The 22,415-nt window shown below is 48.9% G+C and overlaps 1 protein-coding gene across 2 annotated transcripts in view; it reads right to left on the bottom strand.

Moving 5' to 3' along the window:
• The window catches only part of TRAIP (TRAF interacting protein), a 33,301-nt gene extending 11,108 nt beyond the window's left edge, over nt 1-22,193 (bottom strand). Inside the window, exons 1-9 of one of the 2 annotated variants that reach the window (XM_006024993.3) lie at nt 22,149-22,193; nt 21,597-21,759; nt 18,014-18,071; nt 15,028-15,111; nt 9,186-9,225; nt 6,666-6,793; nt 2,722-2,816; nt 1,909-2,022; nt 941-1,028 (exon numbers count right to left, since the gene is read on the bottom strand). In XM_006024993.3, the coding sequence (XP_006025055.1) occupies nt 941-1,028; nt 1,909-2,022; nt 2,722-2,816; nt 6,666-6,793; nt 9,186-9,225; nt 15,028-15,111; nt 18,014-18,071; nt 21,597-21,694 (705 nt within the window). In that variant the 5' untranslated portion in view covers nt 21,695-21,759; nt 22,149-22,193. The remainder of the gene's footprint in view (nt 1-940; nt 1,029-1,908; nt 2,023-2,721; nt 2,817-6,665; nt 6,794-9,185; nt 9,226-15,027; nt 15,112-18,013; nt 18,072-21,596; nt 21,760-22,148) is intronic. The other variant, XM_006024994.3, reaches the window with a different exon arrangement.
• Between the last annotated feature and the right edge of the window lie 222 nt (nt 22,194-22,415).

Here is a 22,415-nt window from a genome sequence, read left to right as displayed (position 1 = left end):
TGCTTGAAGAGGGGCTGGGCAGTTCAGCTCCAGAAAAATCGGGCCCTCACTTTTCTTCTTGAGCCAAGATAGGTAGGAAGCCAGCAGTGCCTGACAGGTCAGTTGAGGGCACAGTCCTGCTGGACCCAAACTGCTTGGCCCCTCTGCTCAAGCCAGGTAGATCCTTCAAGCTGGCCCCACAGGTGCTGCTGGCTAGGATGGGGCCCTCAGCAATGCTGGCAGGCCCTGCTCACTGCTCACCCACCTCAGATCCAAAAGAGAAGTAGGGCTTGGCAGTTCAGCTCAGCCAGCAGTATCTGTCTTGTCCTGCAGGGGGCTAACAGAGCAGCCACAGGTTTTTGCTCCCCCGCCATGGCCACCACCTGTGTTTTCCCTATGAAAATACCACGCTACTGGTATTTTCAAGGAATGATCTTTTTTTCTTCATTCCACCTTCCAAAACCAAAGCGTCTCTTATTCAGGGACTGGTGATATATGAGAGAATGTGGTATTTACGAGGGTAGTAAAACAGTGGAACAGGCTACAGAGAGGTTGTGGAATCTTTATCCTTGGAGGTTTCTAAGACCCAGCTAGACAAAGCCTTGGGTGGGATGATATAGTTGGGGATGATCCTGCTTTGAGCAGGGGGTTGGACTAGATGACCTCCTGAGGTCCCTTCCAACTATAATAGTCTACGATTCTGAGACAGACTTGGCTCTTTAATACAGCTCAAATAGATCACCTCACTAGCAGCATTATACATGTGCACCAAACACAAGGAAGCTCAGGCAAACTTTTCAGTCCTAAGTAGTAGCCAGCATTACTGATCCAGGTGGATGAGAGCAATATTTGCTGCAGGAAGCTTTCTTTGCTGCGGGTGCAGGTCTGCAGCAGCAGACACTGGCCTATGGAAGCAAGATCAACCCAATACTTCACAAACAACTGTCTGCTTTCCCTTTACCTTGTTATTGCCAGAAAACAGCTCCTTTTTCAGCTTCTCTGTCATATCGCTAGACACCTTCTGAGCCTCCTTCAGATTTTCATATTCCCTGGAAATGGCCCAAAAAAGTCATGAATGTCTCCATGAATTAGAGACAGGGTTCTCAGCAGGAGCCAGTGACCAGATGCAGCCCCCCAAAAACTCAAATCACAGCTTCTCAGCAGAATGCCTGGTGCAAATCTGTGTATTCCACAAGAACTCTTCTGGGGAGCAACTCAGTTATGACTCAGGCTAATCTACAAACAAGCCTAGAGGGAGACTAAGCCCAGACAACTAGAAGGAGCAAGAATAAAGCCCTTGACTGCAATCTGAAGACGTCATTCACATGAAAAAGGAGACAGCCTCCTTTCTGAGAGATGGACATATAATTTTGCTTTAAAAAGACTTTCCATGGACACTTTGGGTACCTTCTGTGCAAAATCTCTTCTGATAACAATGCAGGTGCGCTAGCTCAGCTCAGTATTAAGATTGCAATTACACAAAAGCTGTAATTTATCACAGCATGAATGGAAGGAGCTCCTGGAAGATCTGGAGCCACTGCAGATTAGTGCGATAGAAATTTGGGAGTACAGAACAACCTGGCCTGCAGCTGCACAATGCTACACTCTGCATGGACATGTGGATATTATGCCACCCATCCTCTGAACACGTCAAGAGACTGCTCTCTCAGCTCTTATCCAATCAACATCCCCTAGATGCAATGACAATTGTTTCCATAGTGATGCTCATGTCACTACAGGGACAGTGGGAGAATGTGTGTGGCAGTCTCCAATCTAAGTCACCTGGATTCTGTCAGTCAAACCCCCATGTAGTAACAGGCAGTTAGTCTAGCTAAATCACTGTACTTCCCTGCAGTGCCCTGTAGGGGGAGTGCTATATCTACAGACCAAAGTGATAGCACAAGTTACAGCCAAACCAGCAGCACCTACTTTTTCAGTGAGATACAGTAGATTGCAAGCTGTTCCACTGCCGCCTGCCCTGCTCCTATATCTCGGATCATCTCCTCCACTTCTGGGCGTTGGCTCTTTAACAGCATCTCAATTCTGCAACAGAAGCAGCTGGTCAGGTAACAGAACAGCAGTGCAGCAGGGCTGAGAAAGCAGATGAGCCCTGGCACCCTAGAGCCAGCTGCCAGGACTCATCAAGAATTACTGTAGATGTAGGCCACCTGCTGCTTCTTCTCCAGCTGGGGGAAGAAGTTACAACTTCTTACCAGCATCCTCCCAAGTCACTGGCTGCTGGTGAAGAAGTAGAGCAGTAATGGCTTAGCAGAGCAGGGACAGCTTTACTCTTGTGGACTAAGCACTGGATTAGGAGGCAGAACTCGGAGTTTTATTCTTTGTCACTAATTCACTGTATCCACAGACAATTCATTGCCATCTCTAGGGCTGAGTTCATAAGACAGGCTTAGTCAAACCAAGGCTAGGCAGGAAGGCATAAGCCAGGTATGCCCAACTTCATTATGCTAATGGAAAAACCTGTCCTCAACAGGTGAGAGGAGGTGTTGAGGGTGAGAAAGACAGATGGAACATGGTGGTGACAGGCTCAGACAGGCCAGAAGGACACATCCTCATATGTAGCACTGCAGCTTACCCCAACAGAGAAAGAAGAAAAGACGCAGATTCATAGCAGCTCTGTATGTTCAGCATTTATAGCCCTTGTAAAAACCCTCTGCATAAGCCACTGCCCTGCCTGCTCATTTCTGCAAGTACAGGCGAATGTAGCACAGTCCCAGCTCTAACCTCTCCATAGTTTGCAGCTTGTTTCTGAGCCTGCATGCCTCTTCTTTCGCATTCTTGGTATCTTCCTTCTGCTTCTCCAAATACTTCATTTGTTTCTGAGACAGAGGCAGGAATGGGGATATTTAAAAAGGGCTTCAGGGACACCAAACCCAAAGCAGCCCCTCAAAGCAATTGTCAACTGAACAGTCCAGAATCAAAGGGGCTTTAGATTCCCACCCAACTGCATCACGCTTCCACAAATGGCAAGTCTTTGGTGCTAGTCACAAGGTGGTTCAGCCCAGGGCTTTGCTCAAAATTGTTTCTCCTACTAGGATTTGTGTGGGATCTTTCCCGGGTGCCACTTCTATGTTCAGAAACAACACAGTCCCAGAAAAGTAAAAGGTTTCCAGTTATAGCAGTCCTCTTCCCCCTCTAACACACTAAGCCTTCCCCTCCCCCCCCCCTTTTTTTAATTGTCATGTTAAGCAGATGAAATAGGAAACACTGCAGGAACCTCAGGTGGGATATCTGACACCTGATCAAGAAGCAGGTACCTTTTCCAGATTACACTGGAGAGTTAGTTGTCTAGATATTTCTGGGGCATATGGCATTAGAAAGTGACCCAGGCTGGATCAATGGAATATATAGGGGGCTTGGGTGGGGATCTGATGGTTTTTTAATGCACTTGTTGCCTATGCTTTGATCTCGGGGTCCATTTTGCACATCAACTTCAGAGGTTCCTGGTCTGCTTTTTCAATGCAATGCTGTTTGATCCAATTCCAAAGACTGGCCAAACATTAAAGTGTTTTAAAGGTATAACGAGAAGCCCTTCTGCTTACAGAAGCTGGATTGTTTCATATGCCTTCAGCCTCCCACCAGCTCATCTAGTCACAAAAACAGGATAGGAGCCCTGAGACACTTATGTCACTGTAAGATGCCAGCTGGCCTAGGTCAGATACTTGCTCTTCCCATGCCAGGAAAAGCCAAAGGCTGTTCCTAACCTGTTCCCTCTACCACAGGTGCCTTCTGTTTCTACTTCCCTTGCACTGTTCTAAACCAGGGCAAGACAGATTTAGATCCCCAAGTCAGAACTACCACCAGGCCATTCTTCCCCTGTACAGCAACTAAATCCAGCTCAGTATGTTCAGTAGTAACACACCGGGTGTTACTGGAGGACAGACATGGCTTGATGCTAGTCAGTTTAGCCCAGGGTGGGCAATTATTTCATCTGGCAGGCCACTCAGAAGTTTTGGTGAGCTGTCAAGGGCTGACACAAAATCTTTCAGAAGATATCATTTTAACAAATTATAAATAAAAAAAATCGTATACAAAATAAAAATAAAAAAAAAATATCAATCTACTACTATATTTTAACTTTGGTTAAAAAAATTAATTTTATCCTGATTTGTTTTTTTTGAGTAGTGTATATTGAGGCATAATAGCTCAAAATAAGTCTCAATTTTGTATAGTGTATGTGGGAGGTGGGTGTATGCCCATGTCTGTGGAAGGGTCCTGGAAGCCAGGGGCGGGGGGGCAGGCCCACACAGCAGAGCTGGCCTAAGTGATGCACTGAGGTTTGGTGTCCATTCTCCCCCACCCCTCCATCTGGCCTATGACTGCACTTACGGTACTCTGCATAGGGCTGGGCCCTACCCACTTCTGCACTATGCTTCCACCTGGGGCACCATGCTCCCCATGTTCCTACCTGTGGCAATGCGGCCCTGGGGCATCGTGGCTTTGTGTGTACAGCCTCCCGGCAGGGCTGCTCCTGCTGCTGTCCAGGTACTGCTCAGCTCCCCCCACCTCCAGCAGCTCCTCTTCCTGCCCTTACTGTGCCACTATGGCTGCCTTCCACCTGCTCTGCCCACAGGTGGCTGCTCATCAAGCTGGGTGGGTGGGTGGAGTGGGTAGAAGATGGCCAAGAGCTAAAGCTGGATCCCCACATGCTAGGTCAGGAACTGGCCTGTTGTAGCTTCCGCCTCACTTGGTGCAGCAAGGACAAGGAAAAGGAACAGGTGCCACTGGAGGAGGGGCACCCAAGTAGTACCCAGCTGGCTGCAGGAGCAGCCAAAGCAACCCTTCTGGGAAGCTGTGCATGGCCAGGGCCAGGGCAGGAGTGAGGTGCAGGCTGCCCTAGGCAGGAGCAGGCAGGGCTCGGCCTCATGCAGAATGCCGTGGGGACAGCCATGGGCGAGATACAATCAATTGGTGGGCCGGATCCAGCCCACAGGCTGCATGTTGCCCACTCCTGGTTTAGCTTCTGCCCTGGCTAGAAAGGTATGCAGTGATACCACAGAGACAGAGACAAACTGTTAAAAGAGTTGTGAGAAGAAATACTATGCAAAACTACCAGGGAACTGCAAATGTCCTACTGAGGAGACTCACTCAATAGCACCTTTTCCATCCAGCATTCCCAGATGGTGGTGACTGGGTTCTACACAGGTCAGAGGATTTTTACAATGACTACACAGGCTGCAAACCATGTTTGATGTTTCCCACTTGAACATGAGACATGGGAAAGGCAAGTAGAGAGGGCACACAGAAACCTAGTAGCAAACACAACCATCTTGAGAGAAATAAGCTGGGGGCTGTTTGCAGCAATTGCAAAGTTGCTAAAAAACTGGAAATCAAGTGTTTGTGTGACCGGAATTATGATCAGGCCTCATAGTAAAACCCTGGTCATTGGAACCACTGAGCACTATGCGGTCCTTGAACAGAACATAAATAGGATAAATATATCTTCTGGTTAAGAGAAATTTTCAGGGCTTTCCCTTTATTCCTCCTTTTTAACCTACACACACTAATAAAGCATAATTTAGAGTTCCATCCTTGGTTCAGGCTGGCAGCAAGGCATCTCCATTAGTAGAAATTATGGTGTGCTCCCCCCCCACAGTCAAACAGCAGCCATGCCCACTTGCTAGGATTCGTTTAAATCAGCTGAGAGACATCCCAGTAAAATAATTGTTCTGCTTAAACCCATTTCCACTGTTATTTACTCTCAATTTATGACAAAATAGTCTTAGGAGACTAGAAAAGAAAATATTTGATCCCTGGACTACTTCATGTTAATGACTTGACTGCAGAATAGGGGCTAGCTGTGGTTAAATTCAACTCAACTGAAGCTTGCAATTCTCCCATGGCACATTTCAATTAACTTGTTTGGGTGGGGAGAGAAATCAAAGATTAATATTAACCGATCCAAACCCGAATACTGCCAGGCCTAACCCAAAATAGGATATTTAATGCAGGGCACCAATCTCCATTTGTCAAAAGTTAGTATCTCCCTCAGAGCTTTCATGCTCATGCCCTTCAAGATTGATAATGATATTTCATTAGGTGTAAGCTGAGCACACTCCTCACCCCTCCTGTTGCCCAATGCTACCCAATGCCGTCAAGTGCACAGCTGCCTCTCATGTGTGCTGCCTTTGGCCTTGAGCAGAAAGCCATTTTCACAGCAAGAGAGTTCAACGCTAACCATACAGACCACCACAGCTACAGCATGGAGGACAGCCAAAGTCCTAAAGTGTGAAGGATATTAATTACTTTGGGTTCATTCAATAAAGCTTGCAGACAAATACAATGGAAGACTGTTTTCCCATCCCATGCTGAGGTAACACAGATCCAAAGAAGGCATCTCAAGAGACTACTGCCTTGGGACAAATTGTTAAGAACAGTACTGCTTCTCCCGATACTTCACCTTCCACCTTCTTTGCCTTTACATCTCTGCAGGGAAACTGGCAAAGCTAAAAGGTATCTTAGATAATAATGCAACCTCACTGTTGCTCTCCTCATACTTCAAAATTGGAAAAATGGAGGCAACAAGTCACAGGAAGCCATTATCAGAGGCAGGCACAGGTCTCTGCCAAGGACTGTGAAAAGCAGTGCACAGAGAAAAAGCCCTTGAGATTGAATCCGAGGAATATTAAGGTCAAATGAGATGCCTCCTTGCCTGTGGAAGAATGTACCTTGAGAGTGGAACACAGCATCTCCGTCTCACCCAGGGTTTTCTGGAGCGACTTAATGGTGGCGTTGCGTACGTCCAGTGTCTCCCTAAGCAAGTCCATAATGGCTTGGCACTCCCGCTTCTCTGTCTCTGAAAGGAAATACGTAAGTAGCACTTAGAATACCCCAGGATCAGGCAGCCATGCGTCCCACCATTCTGAACAGCAATATGGCTGAAGGATGAGGCATGCAACCACAGGGTTTGGAAACTGCCAGGAGCCAGGTTCTTGCTGCTTCCAGCACTGGTGGGCTCCCAGGTTCTCCAGTAAAAAGCTGTAAATTCCTCTCAAGGATTGTTTGGTGCTAATCTAGCTTGCTCAATATGGATTAATTTAACTCTTGATGCCACCACCAGCTACTCAGCTCAGCTCTGTTTCTGCAGACTAACAATTACAAAACTACAAAGTTCAGGTAACTTACCTAGACATGTTCTCTCAGTATAAACCTTGTGTTGGGTCCATGCTTAAATGTCTGTTGGATGATACTGTGAACAGCACCAGTGCCTACACTGCAGAGCAATTAGACTGCTGTGGCATTATACTGCCAACACTCACCTTCACCAGTGCATATGTCTAAGGGTAAGATCAAACATAAGCCAAAAGAGGCATTAAGACAAAGCTTTACAAGACACTGGGGACCTCAAAAGCTACATGGCACTTTATTAAGGCAGCTTTATCTTTCTGGAGTACTCCTACATTTTGCAGGTCAAAAGGTCTTAAAAGTCACATTGTTCCAGTTATCCTTTGCCCGTGCTAGCATTCCCAATAATGACCTTCTAGCTGCCAGGAATAAAAGAATGAAATGGTAGTGTCTGCATTCAGCCATACAAGTCAGAGGATAGTGCTAAAAATGGAATGCTTTAGAAAGAGGGATATAATTGACTGAGGAATAGAAAGATTACCAATACACTGAGCTGATGGAGTTTACAGAGAATGCTCTGTACCAATGAAAAGCTGTGATCTCAGTTCTGTTGTGATATAAAGCAATGACTCCTCAGATGATCAGTGCAGAATACATTAAGTTGTGGGCATAAAACTTTCAATAACTGTTTAACCCTGTTCGTTTCCCTGCTTGGTTCCATTCTCTCTCTGGTTGGACCCAACAGTTCCTGGAGACCTGTTTGTGTAGCTATTTCTTCTTCCAACCCCTCTAGCTTCTTAGTCCTACCACATCTGGAGGCAGTGACTTTGTGACCTCCTCTTTACCCCATGGAAGCAGAGGTGGGTAGTAAAGGTGTTTTCAAAAGGATGAATCAGACAGAAACAGAACCCAAGGCAAGAGGGCAAGAAATCCCAGTCAGAAGAAAGCTTTCTCTACTGGAAAGGGGGAACAGCTTCAGTTTTAACATCTACAAATCAGAAGTTGACTGGCCCTAGGCAGTTCTGAATAGCATTTTAGTAGGAATCCCAGCACTCTTCCCTAGAAAGAGGAAGAGATCAGCTCTCTACCAGGTCACAGTACCTGATCGCTCACAAGTGAATGGGCCTTGATAAAGAATGCTGGTAGGTTTTCAAACTCTGCTTTCAGCTCAGATATCTAGCAAATATTTGGGGGGGGGGGGGGGGGGGGGGAGGATGAGGACTCTTGAAGTGCTGAGACCCCTTTCCTTCCCATGTCTTTGGATTTCTGTCACTCAGACTGACTGACACTTTCCTTTTGCTGCTCATGACTCATGTTCTGATGACAGGCTGCCTACAGACAATGCTTAAAACCCATTGACAAGTCTCCAGGGCTTTCACTTCCCTGCCTTCCTCAGACATACTCTAAAATTAGAGAGATCCAGCTCTTTGAAGCAATGAGAAAATGGAAATGCACACATCGAACTATGCCTGCTCCTCTGGGGATCCATTGCATCTGAGCAGCTAAAAAAGCCCCAAAATTCTCCCTCTTCTGTTTGGGTCGCAATTATACTTCCTCTTCTACCATTTCACACTAGAAATGAGTCCTGAGCACTTCGCAACTCTGAGTGTCAACTCGGAGTGTCTTGATGAGCAGGCCTAATTCAACAAAAGGAGGTCGCTTTCAGCAGATTCTCCTCTGGAGTACAGTGGCACTAGGACTTCTGTAACCTGTCAACTAGGACAAACTTGCAGAGGACATAAAAATTACTGTGCAGCTGGGCACACGCTGCACAGCTTGCAGCCCAAGCTGTCATGTAAGTCCCAGACTTGAATTCAAAGTCTACAGGTTTCTCCTCAGTCAGAGAACAGCTCGGATGAGATACAGTCCAAGCAAACCCAAGACTTACGTTCCCCTGTGCTCCGTTTCATAAAAGCAAACTAGCATACTGTACAAAAGAGTGATGCCCAAGCCTACAAATTCTCTGATTTTCTGTGTCAAACTGACCTTAATACTAACATAGGGAAAAAACCCAATTAAAAGCCACAAACTGTAGGAAGCTCCAAACCTGCTGATCCCCTCTGCCTCTTCCTCTCACAACCTACCGATGGGCAGAAAGCTTTTTGCTTCCTTTCTGAACTCACCTTTCATGGACAGCTGCGCTTTCACCTTGTCCAGTTCATTCTGTAACAAAGCACACAGAGGATCAAATTAGAAGCAGCACTACATGGTAAGCTTCACCTTACTTAAAAGTACTTTGGCTTATGGCTTGTAGTCTTCCCGAGTCCTTTCTCCTGGTGGGATAACCATAGTGATATTTGCTGAGAGCAGAACACAATAGCAACGTGTACCCTTGTTATATGCAACAAAACCAAGTGTTACTATAGGCAATGTGGGGAGCATCTCCAACTGGCAGTGTTTTGGGGGAAGAACAAGATTGCAAAGGAGAACATCCCAATCTTGTCTTATCCTTGTCAACCTCTTGTTTCTCACACTGTCAGTCATTTTGGTTTAGTTGAACAACTTTGGAAGACTCTTGGGAAAACAGAAGAAATTAGAGGGGGGATCCTGCCCCCGAAACACTGATTTAAAAACCTCAAATCTGCATTTTTCCACAATTAAAATTAAATACTACCATGTATGTAGGTATCAGTTGAACACAATATTTTATTGATATATTTACAATATTAAAGCTATTTGGAAGCCTACCAGTGCCTCAATCATTTTAATAAAATACACTCCAAATACCTATATACTTTGGTGTTTGATTTTGTTTGGTTTTTTAATCATAGAAAATCAGAGCACCCCCTGCCCCTTTTATGTATCAGGATGTGGGTCCAGCTACAGCTGTGACCCCCGCTATTTTGTGGTGCTGAGCAGCCCTGCGCCCATGTCGTTGACCCTCACTCCCAACTCACAGCCCTCCACCCCACCAGATGCCCCTCACTCCCGACCCACAGACCCCATCCTGCCAGCCCTGCTGGTGCCCCTTACTCCCAAACCACAGCCCTCCACCCCTCCAGATGCTCCTAACTCCCAAGCTGAATCCCCAACCCCTCATCCACGACTCTCACTCTTGACCTAGTGCCATACTCTACCAGTGCCCCCCACTTCCAACTCAAGGTCCCCCACCTCCCAACCCTGCTGGTCCCCTTCACTCCCAACCCACAGTTCCCCCCTCTCCACCAACCCTGCTAAAGGGGGCTCCCAGCTGCAAGGGCTACAATCTCTCCCCTGCTCTCCACCCCACCCAGACTTACCTGCAGGTAGCTGCTTTCCAGCACCGCCTGGCTGTACTGCTGGCTACGTGGATGTACGTGCATCCCACTCCCCCCAGCCCCAAGCAGCTCCTTGCAGGCTGGAACTCTCCAGCTTGCAAAGAGAAACCTGTGGTTTCCCATGTTATTCTCCTTTAGAGAAGAAAATCCACACTTTTTGACAGCAAACAGAAAACCTGGATCCTTGATAATGATAAACACTTCAGGCAGTGTTGACAAGCTTTAAGAATAATAATAAGGTAAAATTAAGACAGGGAATATTTAGGCTGAGCCTGAGCCTGAAGGAAAGTTTCTCAACAGTGAGATGTTACAAGTGTGGAATAGTCTCCAAAAGAAAGAGTAACCTGTTACAGGGAGAAAATCTGGATTATCAGAGAGCATTTCCATCTCTCTTTACTTAAGACTTCGTCATTCTGTAAATGAGTCTATACTGTGAGCTAAGCTTCATCTAAAACAGGGGTGGGCAAAATATGGCCTGCAGGCCAGATTTGGCCCGTGAGGCCATTCTATCTGGCCTGCAGGACCCCTAAAAATTTTAGAAAATTAATATTTCTCTGCCCTTGGTTCCTGTCAAAAATGACAGGAACGAAGGGCAGTAGGACCCAGGGGAACCCCAGCGGGCACCCACAACAGCAGGGCCCACCCGGCCCGCTCCCCACAGTTGGAAACCCCAGTGGGAGCTTCTGGCCTGGGACTACATGGCTGCCCCGTGCCAGAACTGCAGGTAAGGGGGAAGGGCAGGGGAGGACCCTGGGGAAATGTGGCCCAGAAAAAAGCTGAGCGTGGGGGGTGGGGGGAAAAGTGGCCCCTCGCCCACCCCGTGGCTGGCACCCTGTGCTGCAGTTGCTCACAGCTCATGGGGGGCTGCCTGTGCCTGCTCCAGACAGCCTTGCGTCAGCTGTGAGCAGCTGCAGCAGGGAGCACTGAACACGGGGGTGGGGAAGGGGCTGCTGTGGCAAGCAGGGGGGCCACAGCTGCTGCCACTGTGTGCAGCTCTGACAGGCGACCCCAGAGCCAGCACAGGGCCCAGGCTTGCAGCGGAGCTGGCTTACAAGCTGGTGCTGAGAGCAGGGAAAAAGCGGCCCCTCACCCACCCTGTGCCCTGAGCTGCAGCCACTTGCAGCCCATGTAGGACTGCCTGTGCCTGCTCCACACAGCCCCACGCAGGCTGTGACCACCTGCAGCAGGAAGCGCCAGCCATGGGGCGGGCAAGGGGCTGCTTTTTCCCCGCGCTCAGCACTGGCTTTTTTCCTGCTGGCGGGGAGGGGGGTGGGGGTGGTTGTTGGGGCTGTGTGCTGCCCCCCAGCCTGTACCGCAGGGTTGGGGGGCACTGGGTGTGAGTGGGCAGGGAGCCAGTGGGAGCACAGGGCCCGTACTGGCGTCCCAGGGCCAGCGCCAGCAGGGCCTAGAGCAGGGTGGCAGGAGTACAGGGGTCCCAGCCAGCAGGGGCTCTATGGAGCCAGGCCAGCTCCCCCCTCTCTCTGCTGGTGCAGCCCAGCCCAGCTCCATAGAACCCTGCCAGCCTGTGCCCCACTTTGGGCCCATTGGTGCTGGCTTTGGGACACTGGTCCCAAGACGGTGACCAGGGGGCGGGGAACCTGTCAAGCACCTTGACAGCCTGCCAAAACTGGGTAAGTGGCCCTCTGCCCAAAATAATTGCCCACCCCTGATTTAAAAGATAAGTGCAACACAAACTATTCATGACATGCCAGCACAGTGTAAACCACTCAGCATAATGGCATTTCTCAGTGTGTACTTGTGCCCTGTTAAAACAAGCAGTAAAACTAAATATTAGGGACTATTTGAAACAACTTAGACTATTTGGATACAAGGACTTTCAACTTTCTGCAACTGCTAAGTGGCTCCATCTACTTGCTAATATGTGAAGTTGTACATGTGAGAGCCTACAGTTTGTTTAACAGTAACAGGATTCTCTCTTCAGTGGCATGACAAGTTACCATGAAACATTGGGCTGGCACACAAAAGAATGACTTCTCCCATGCTCATGGGCATCTCCATGAAGATCTTTGTTGGAGAATCAGCAGAGAGGAAGCTAGGTAGAATAAAAATGAGTTCCCAAAAGAAGCTGTGGTAGCACTGAAGAAATGTTGAGGAGAAAAGGAATAAGTCAGCAGAAAGGAAAAAAAGCTTTTTCTAGAGAGCTTTATCTAGGGTGACCATATGTCGCAGTTTGCCTAGGACAGTCCCAGATTTCAAAGGCCAGTCCCAGCCAGTTGGTAAAAATTAAAACAAGAATCCCAGAATCGCAGCGGCCTGAGGTGCAGTCCAGCAGGAGGGCAGAGTGGCACCAGGCAGTTCTGCCTCCCTGCCGGACTGTGTTCGCAGCCCTGCCCCTGCCTGCCAGCCTGTGCCATTGGCTACAGCAGCGATGCCAAATGGAGGGGGGGCAGACAGTATCCCAGATTTCCTTTTTGTAACGCAGCTAGTGCCTCTTGCAAGAACTCGTCTATGTGCTAAAGGCAAAATTTTTCTTCTCTAAGCCCTAGTCTTGAGCACTCAGCTAGAACAGATGCTTTCCACCTCTTCTGCACATGCACTTTAGTCATCGGCTTCTTTGTTACAGAGTCTCTGTAGATGGTCTGGTTACCTACGTTGAAGTCTGGCATGTTTTTATATATGATATACACATAGCCGTTGCCATGACAATGCTAATTATGGTAATCACTGCACACGCTCATCTTAAACACAAGAGGGTATAAGAGTCCCATTATACCAAGGTCAATGCATTTTTTTTTTTTAACAGTTGATTCAGCCACACAGGAAATAGGACTTTGTCAATGTGAAACTACTGACTAGAATATAAAACACTGTCATATCCTGCTTTAACCCTTTACATTCAGGATTTTTCAAAGTTAGTCACCATACCTGCTGTTGGCACCAAGTGGTTCATTCAGGCACATCCCTAAATCAAGGCAATTTTCCTAAAATTATTAGGGTCACTGCTGCCTTGCTGCTACTTTGAGAGGGCAAGAGGTACAGAATTCCCTGCTCCGATTTATTTAAAAAGGACATTAACTTGAAATCTCATCAGGTCCAGTGAGCTGGAAGCATGTCTAAGACCTGACTTCCTTCTAAGTCCCCTTATTAAATATGAGCTGTTATTACCACTCTGCCCTATTTCTTTTTAATGTCTCTCTCCCATTACCATACATAAGGCCAATGTAAGTTTTAAAAGACCTATACACAGAAAAAGCAAATTTTCCATGACACAGATGGTTAATGGAATATAAAAAGTGGCCATGAGAAACTCATGGATTTTGCAGTTTTGCAATGAGATCCCTGCAGGCTGGCAGAGTTCTACCCTGCTAGAAGCTGGAAGGGAGCAGGAGAGGGTTGGTGAGACACGGGGCACCACATGCGTGTAAGTGTGAAGGGTGGGGACGAGGGGGATTGAGGCACCTGCAGGGAGGGAGGAAGCGAGCTGGGCAGGGCTGAGGCTGCTGCCCAGCTGGGTAGTACATGGGGCACAGGGCTGCAACATGCAACTGCAGGGCCCCAGAGGAGAGCGAGACAGGGCCCAGGGCAGCTAGTCTGGAGGGCAGGGTTGGCTCCCTGCCCATTGTGCACTCCCCAGGAGGGCAGGGGGGACCTGTGCCCCCCAGATCCGTGTGCAGGGTGGGCGCAGGCTGTGGGCTTGGACTCCAGCCCTGCTGCCCTCCCCCAGGGTTTTTGCAGCCTGGTGAGTGCAACCTGGCGCTGCAGGGAACAGCGGGGCCAAGCAGAGAAGCTGCTCACTGCTGCTTGCTCCATACTGCCCTGGGAATGTGCCCCCTGCATGCGTGCAGCTGCAGTGAGAGCAGCAGTGCGAGGTTGCCCCCTCAAAGCAGCCCCACGTGCAGGAGGCACGTTGCCAGGGCAGTGTGGAGATCACAGCAGTGAACAGCTTCTCCACGTGGCACCTCTATTCCCTGCTGTTATGCCTGCCGGGCTACAGAGGCCCTGAAGGAGGACAGCAAGGTGGGAGACCAAGCCTGCAGCCTGCCTCTGCCCTGTGCACAGATCAGGAAGGGGGGGGTGGTGTCAGGACTCCTCTGCCCCCCTTGGGAGTGCACACCATGGTGGGGATCCAGCCCCACACCTCGCCCTGCAGCGAGCAGCAGAGCAGAGCAGGGGCAGGGAGTTGCAGACCAGGGTCTGTAGCCCTGGCAGCTGGGGGCCCCCTCCAGCAGGGCTGGAGGAGCAGGGGCTGGGGCAACAGCAAGGCTGTGGGGGGAGTGAAAGGCATGAGCAGGGCTGCGGGGGGAGGGGGGAGCAGGCAGGGCAGTGGGGAGCCTTTAATTTTAATCACGGATTTTGGGGGTTTTATCAGAGAATTTGCAATTTTATATCAGGGAAAATCAGGATCCCTGTTGATGGTATAGAAAATTGTATAGAAAATAAGAGGGTTTCAAAGATGATGACAACTGGAGGGGGAAAGAGGGGAAGGAAGCAAAAGGCTCTTTCCATTAGGAAGCAGAGTAGGTACCTTTCTGGAGCACTGCAGGAAAACATTTTGGAGGTAGAGCTGATACAGTAGATAAGAACAGAGCCCAAAAGGAGGTAAATAAGAAAAGGAAGCACAAGTGCTCTAGGTCTAAGACGCATACAGGCATAACCAGCAAACCAGGTAGTGGGGAAGCATCAGCAGACCAGACTGTGGTCCTAGGCTGCTGTCCTAGTACCCAACAGGAGAACCCAGGAAGAATACCTGTAGGCTTTCTGCATCCAATATTGTCTGCTCTTCCAGGGCAACATCAAAGAACAGCTTACTGATGATATGTCTTTTGCTGACCTAGATAGGAGACATGGGAGAGGATGAGAGGCATGATGCAAGAAATGCAGGAAGAGCCACTGCTGCTAGGGCAGACAGCTACAGTGGGAATAAGCTACCATTCCATCACAAGACAGTACCATGTGAGATGGCAGGAGATAGTCAGCTCACATAGCTGGTGCCACTAATAAGATCCCGCTTTGGATCTTTGCCCCAGCAGCAGACTCTAGCTTCACAAATGTCACTCCAGCTAAGATCCTGGGATTTCAACAAAGATTCAGGCATTTCTGAGTGGAGAGCAGTTTGTTCTCTGGCAGCTCAGGCCCAGCAGCTGACGCTGAGCTCACACAATGCCAAATTCAAGCACAGGCTTACGTACCACTTTCCGCATGCAGAAGGTGCTGTAATTGAATTTGATATCTCTCCACACCTCCCCCATGCCGCTTCAGCTTTGTGTTTTAAGTATTATATACAGTCATGACACCAGCTAATTGCATAGTTACTGCTACATAAGATGTTATTTCGCGATAACTCCATGGTAACCTAGAGATGTAAGAGGCGGTGAAGAACAGAGGGAATCAACAAGTCAGGAAAGGAACAAGGGCCAAGACCTTGAAAGAAAAGAAAAGAAAAGAAGAGACGGGAGCAAAACTATATAAAACCAATATGCTCCCTGTCTGCAAACCAATGCCTCTGTATAGCTCAGCACCTACTGTAGCTGACAGCCAAGAACAAGCCAAGGCCTCCTATCTTGGCTACCTAGATGAGAAAGTAAGAACCAGACTGGATTAAGAAACAGGATCTTGGGGTACGGCACTGAACTGAGACTGCAGAAATGTTTCCACATTCCTTTTATGACACTGAACAAGTCAATAAATCTCAAGAGCCTCAGCTGTCTGTCTTTTTAAAGCTGAATCTTCCTGCAGAGTCTTTCTTAGTAATGAGATGTATAATGCCCATCATGATGCAGAGGCATCTGGGTACTGCTATAACAGAAGTAATTACTAAGCTTCAGGTTTGGATTACTTCCCAGCTCTCCAAGTCCTTTTTCTTTATGACACTTAATTTGTCAGTTTAAAGGCACCTAATTTGATACTTGTGTAGTCTTGCCAGTAAAATGTCTGAAGGCTCAAAGGCCCTTATCCCAAACCCAGAGACAATTTGGAAGGGAGAAGAGCATGCTTCTCACTGTGCCCCAATCCGACCAGAAGGACTGTTAGGAGGAATTCAGGGTCTGTGGCAGGGGTGGGCAATTATTTCGGCTGGAGGGCCACTTAATGATTTTGGTGAGCTGTTGAGGGCCACAAGAGGTGCCCCACCCCCTGCTCACCATCTTGGGACCAAAAGTTCCACTCCCTAACCCTGACCTTTGCCACTAAGCCCTTCCTCTCTGCCCTGCCAGCTGGGAACCAGAAAAAAAAAAACAAGTCATATACTAAAGGTCAAACATCTACTATAACATTTTTAATTTTATATCAAAAAATATTTTTGTCCTGATTTACATGCATTTACATAGTGTACATAGAGGTGATTGCATAATAGCTCAAAATAAAGCCCTACTCTTGTATATTTTGTGTGTGTGTGCGTGCGTACGTGCGGGGGTCAACGTGAATGAGAGAGCGAGATTTCTGGGGGGGGTTTGCAAAGGGGTGTTTGTTGGTTTTTTGGGGGGTTGTGATGGGTTGTAGGAGGTGTGTAGTTTGTAGGGGCATCTGTGGGATTGTGTGTGGGTGAGTGTGGGGGGGAAGGGTGGGTGTGGGGGGAGACACCCCCACCGCATTACCCCTGTAGGGTGCACAGCCCCTGCTGTTGGCAGCAGCAGGAGGCGGCAGGCCCTCAGGGTGCTCCTGGCCCACTGCAGGCAGAGCTTTCTGACGATGCATGGCTCTGGCTGAGTCCTGGGAGCTGCACGTGACATCATGGAGCCCACCCAGCTTAGCCTGCTGGTGTGCACCTTCAAACCAAACCAGGCTGGCTCCATGCCAGCATGTGGCGCTCCTGGTATCGCAGGCAGGACTTGCGCACCATAGGGCTGGGCTGGCCCAGCTCTGTGCCTCCATGTGGGGTTTCCAGCACTCCAGCAGGAAGCTGCACATGGCAGCATGGAGCCCACTCAGCCTGATGGAGCGTGGACAGGAAGCCATGGGGAGTCGCACGCCATCGGGCCAGGCGGGCTCCATGCCTCCACGTGCAGTTCCATGGTGGAATGCCATAAGCCCAACATGCTGGCATGGAGCCAGCCTGGTCCAGTTTCAAGGTGTCCACCACCAGGTTGGGCGGGCTCTGTGCCATCACGTGCAGCTCCAGGGATTCGGCTATAGTTACACACCATCAAAGGGCTCTGCCTGCCACAGGCCAGGTGTGCCCTGAAGGCCTACTGCCTGCTGCTGTTGCTGCTGGCAGCAGGGGCTGTGTGTCTTGGCAGGGCCCCCCACCACAACCCACCCTCCTGCAGGCACAAGTTCCTCTACCCACTTGCTAGCTGTCCAGTTGTGCACCATTGTGCTCAGTGTCTCCACATGGGGCTCCCAGCTGGAGTGCCAGGAGCTCCAAAGAGGTGGAAGCACAGAGGCTGCCCAGTCTAATGGTGAATGAACTCTGAAAACCCTCCGCTTGCCACCTTTCAGAGGGGCAGCCACAGGCTGGTAATATTTGTTTTTTGGAGGAGCCCTGTGGGCCAGATAGAATGGCTTGGCAGGCCATATTCTGCCCACCCCTTGTCTATGCCAAGTTTAGTCCTTTGCCCTTCTACTGAGATTATTTAAGTAGCAACAGTCTACACAGCTTGATGGTACTAGTCTAGCACGAAACCCTCTTTTCATTCCATTAACACCTCTGTATGCCTCCACTGTCCCCATACCTATGCTCTGACAGCACTAGCAATGCTATGTTTCTCCAACTCAACACAGGCTAGTGGATTTACCTGTATTCTGCACTGTGGACAAGTCCGATTCGGCGCAGTGTTAAACCACTGAAGAAGACTGAGAAAAAGGAAAGAAATGTACAGTGAGTTGTAATAATACAATATATTACAATAGTACAATATTTGTAATATAGTACAATATATTACAATAGTATATTCCAAAACCTCTAAGGGCTTCACTAGTAACTCAGCAGGAGGCAGAAATACATATACATAAAATGGAAGCGACTGCCTCCAAAGTAAAGGTGGCCAGTGCAGGCTGGAATTGTAGTCTCCATGGACTACATTTCTGTATTCAGAAGGAATGGCTGCAATCATTTACTGAGTCCAGCCTGAAAGTTCACCTCCAGTAATGGACAGTACAGGTGCACCAATACATGAGTCCAATATTGGATTGGCACCGATATAAAAAGAATTGGCTGCATCAGAAATTGGCTTTTTTGCCTGATATGGCCAATACTGTTGGCAATAAATGCTCTGTGCATGGGTGCAGCTGCAACAGCACATAGGTGGCAAGGAGCACTGTCCAGCAGCATGGAGAGCTGCATCCAGCTGATAAGTCTGTTGTGATGGAAGGGGAGGGAGGAGGGAAGGGACTGCGAGGGTGGGCAGGGGAGAAATTAAGGGCCCTGCAGTGAGGGAGGGAGCAGGGCAGGGACAGGTGCTGCCTAGCTGGGGCAGGGAATGAGATGGAGCCACAGTTTGCCTGAGAGGCACTGGGGGCATCTCCCACCACTGCACACACTCCAGGAAAGCATGGGGGCATGTGCCCCAGATCTGTGCAGAGCAGGGTGGGCTGGGGCCAGGCTCTTCCTGGCAGGGGCTGGGCTGGGCTGCATGGCAGCACTAGGAGGGGGACTACGGAGGTCTATGGCAAATTTTAGGGTGGCTGCAGCTCCTCTGCCCCCCCCCGTAACCTCCTCCCAACACTGCTGCCACTCATCACAAACACAGACCAGCTCAGCCCCTGCCAGGAACAGCCCAGTGCAGCCCTTGCCCCAGCCCACAGCAGCAACCCACCCTTGCCCTGCACACAGTTCTGGGGCATACCCCGGCCCCCTCGGATGAGCCGTGGCTCCATCCAACGCCACGGCCGGGCTGGGCAGTGCCTGCCCAAGGCCCGATGCCTCCCTCACCACAGGGGCCTTGATCTATGCCCGCCCCCTCCCATGCCCCTTCCCCCACAACAGACTTACCAGCTGGACACTGCTCTTCAAGCTGACAGGCTGTATATCGGAAATCAGATTGGTATTGGCCAATATGCCTCCTTAAAAATTGGCTATCAGTATCTGCCCCAAAAATCTCTATTGGTGCACCCCTAATAGACAGTACTTTTAAGGAGGTCAAATATCACAGAAGAAAATTCACAGAAGTTAGGGGCTGGAAGGGACCTCATGATATCATCAGGTCCAGCTCCCCAGTCTAAGGCAGAAAAGACTGCTGAGGTCAGATGACCCCAGCAAAGAAGTCATTTTCAGGGGCTCTATTTTGAAAATTTTCAGTGACACCACTTTGAACAATGAAGTTTGGGAGAAAATCAATTCACACATCTGTCCTGTAAAGGAAAAGGTACTGTATCATTTCAGTATATGGTGGAATTGGGATATCCTGCTTTGGTCTAAATTCTAACAGATTCAGGGTGACCACAACAATGTCACTTCCCCACTGTGAGGCATTTTGTAGCCATGAAGTGGGTGCCTGATTACCAACTTGAGATTATAGCTACATGAATGGAACAGGGAACCCCTAAGGTTAGGGGGCACCTACTGACAAATGAACAGCTGCCTTGGAAGAAGATACTTCAGACTGATACTGGGAGAAAATTTCCCATGTTAGGGTAGATTTAGCTGAAGATGTCATATGCTTGCAACCACTACCACCTCAACTTTTCACCCCTCAAAACGATTGGGATTTTCCTGGAATATCCTGCTCCAATATCCATGTTTTGGGGAGTTTTAGAAGAGCTAATGTGAGCTCTACAAGAGAACAGTCAACCCTCATTTCAGAAACCGCTCTCAGGGCATATTAAAAATTGTGTAGTTATTGATGGAAAACAATTAACTTCTTCAAATACAATAAGACACTGTTCCCCACACCCTCTTCTAAAAATAGGAGAAAAACAAACAGCCATTTCTTTGATTAGAGAAAGAGACCATCATCCTTGCATCTTCATCTTCCTGACACCTAACCGGGGCATGAAAAAGTGAGCCCCATGGCATGCATACCTGCATATAGGAAAACTCTCTCTCGCTAACACAAATGCATTGATAAATCAATTCCAGCAGAAGCACAATACAAACAAGCATGTTTCTTCTTTCATCTATGGGTGCAGGCACATCACACTATTACTAAAGAGTGCCAGCAATTCACTTCAGATCTTACTCCATGTTAAGTTTACTCTGCAGTAAGGAGCAGACACTCAAACAGCTTTCCCTAGCTGACTGCCTGCAGAATGTACCATTACAATGTCTAACCACTGGTGGAGGGAAGCCAGTTTGCCCTGAGCAAACAACTCCGAGTTGAAATGGACCAGGGGAGTGAACCAACACAAACATGCACATATTCAGTTGGTAACTTTCTTCACTAATGAAGTTAGTGCTTGTAAACAGGGTAAAGTTATCAAATGTGTTCCAAGTGACACAACAGAGCTTTGCATTGTGTACTCCACTCTTATTATATAGTAAGTCAATTTACTGTGCAGGATTCCCTATGCTTCCCAGTGTGAAAGTGCAGCAACATAACTGGACCTTCCTCCTAATAGTCTTGCCTCCCACTACTTCAATTACAAACCAGTCTTGTTCCACTTGCCCCCTGCCATCCAATCCTTGGCTCCCTCATAGGCTTGTAGATGTGCCTTAGCCCCAACTTGCAGCTAATACAAGATTCAAGATCTCCCAACATACAGCTATGCCAATGCATCTCAATACCAACCCACAGAACTTCCTGCTGTTTTAGTATTGGATCTCTCCTAAGCAGGAAAAGCCTGAGTTTCAGAAGCCTGGAACAGGCTGATTTCCAACTAACTCTGTCAACCCATCAACCAACCCCCTCAAAAAAGGAAGAAGGATCAGCCAGTCAAAAGGTATATGTTTTATGTCTTTTTCACCTTCATTCCCCTAAACCATAACTCTGCTAAATAACAGGAGTGGAGAGGGAGAGACTGACATGCAGAAAGACAGCTGATTATCTCACTAATAAGCAGTACACAGCTCTCAAAAGAATAACCCTGGAAATGCAGTTTCCCAGAGATACTGACATCATCAAAACAATGATGGCTGGCTTTTGCATAGCTTTTTTTCATCCAAAGATCTCAGTGTTTCATAATTTCCAATGCATTTATTTTCAAGACAGACCTGGGGTGATATTCTCCTGTTTACAGAAGTTAAACTGAGCCACAGAAACTGTGGAACTTGCTCCAGGGCTGGGGCAGAGATGAAAACTGAACCCAAGTCTCACCAGGCTTTTTTGCAATCCTAGTCACTGGATAATCCCTCCTCTCAGGGAAGAAAGAAGTCAACTCAGCAGTTGCATGAAATGCATGTTCCACCCCCACTAACTGTCCCACTTTCCCATTTCTACTTACCATACATAGTGGAATGTGTGTCCACAGTGGATAGCTGCCACATCCTTCTCGTTATCAAAGAAATCCGAGCATATAGTACAATGGGCACGGATAGGCATCCTCTATGGTGACAGTATCCAGGCGGCCCTTGTAACACAATCAAGGAAGTAACTCTTCTTGGCTTCTGCTGAGAGACAAACAAGCCTCAGGGAGTCTGACCCCAAAATGGACACTCATCATAGCATGCTAAGTGCATCTGATCAGTCACTGGGATAACTCATAACCATGGTCTTATGGAGCCTATGCCTGGAAGCCAAGATCCCCCTGTGCATGTATCAAGCACTTCGGTTAATTCAGCGGGCGGCTTCACGGGGTCACGGAGCTCTTCCTTCGCAGGCCCTGCCTCCCCTTGCCGTAAGGAGCTGAACACCGAGCTGCTATCCCCATCTTACACCGCGCACGGAAGAGGCCAGGGCGAGGCCGGGGCCCCCAATGCCCGAGCCACGCGGCCTTCCTCGTCCTGGTGGCACGACCGTCGGCGCGGGTCGGGGCCCGGCCGAGCACGTGACCTACCCAGGCCTAGCCGCGCCGCCTTGCTCGTTTCAAATTTGGTTCCTTCCGACGCACTTCCGGTCTGGACCGGAAATGAAAGGGCGGGGCCGCTCACCGCCTCGCTCGAGGAGGGGCGGGGCTTGCGCCGTGGGACTGTGGCGGCTTGGGGGCGTAGCGCGGCTCTGCCGGGGCGGGGCGTGCTAGGGCCGGCGGGAGCCCGGCCCGGAGGAGCGCCGCTTTGGCTGAGCGCTTGCCGAGGGGCGCGGCCCGGCAGGAGAGCACCAGGGC

This window comes from Alligator sinensis, unplaced genomic scaffold (genome assembly GCF_000455745.1).
Source record: "Alligator sinensis unplaced genomic scaffold, ASM45574v1 scaffold467_2, whole genome shotgun sequence".
NCBI lineage: Eukaryota > Metazoa > Chordata > Crocodylia > Alligatoridae > Alligator > Alligator sinensis.
Note: the sequence above shows the minus strand (reverse complement) of the source record. Positions and strands in the feature narration are given on the sequence as shown.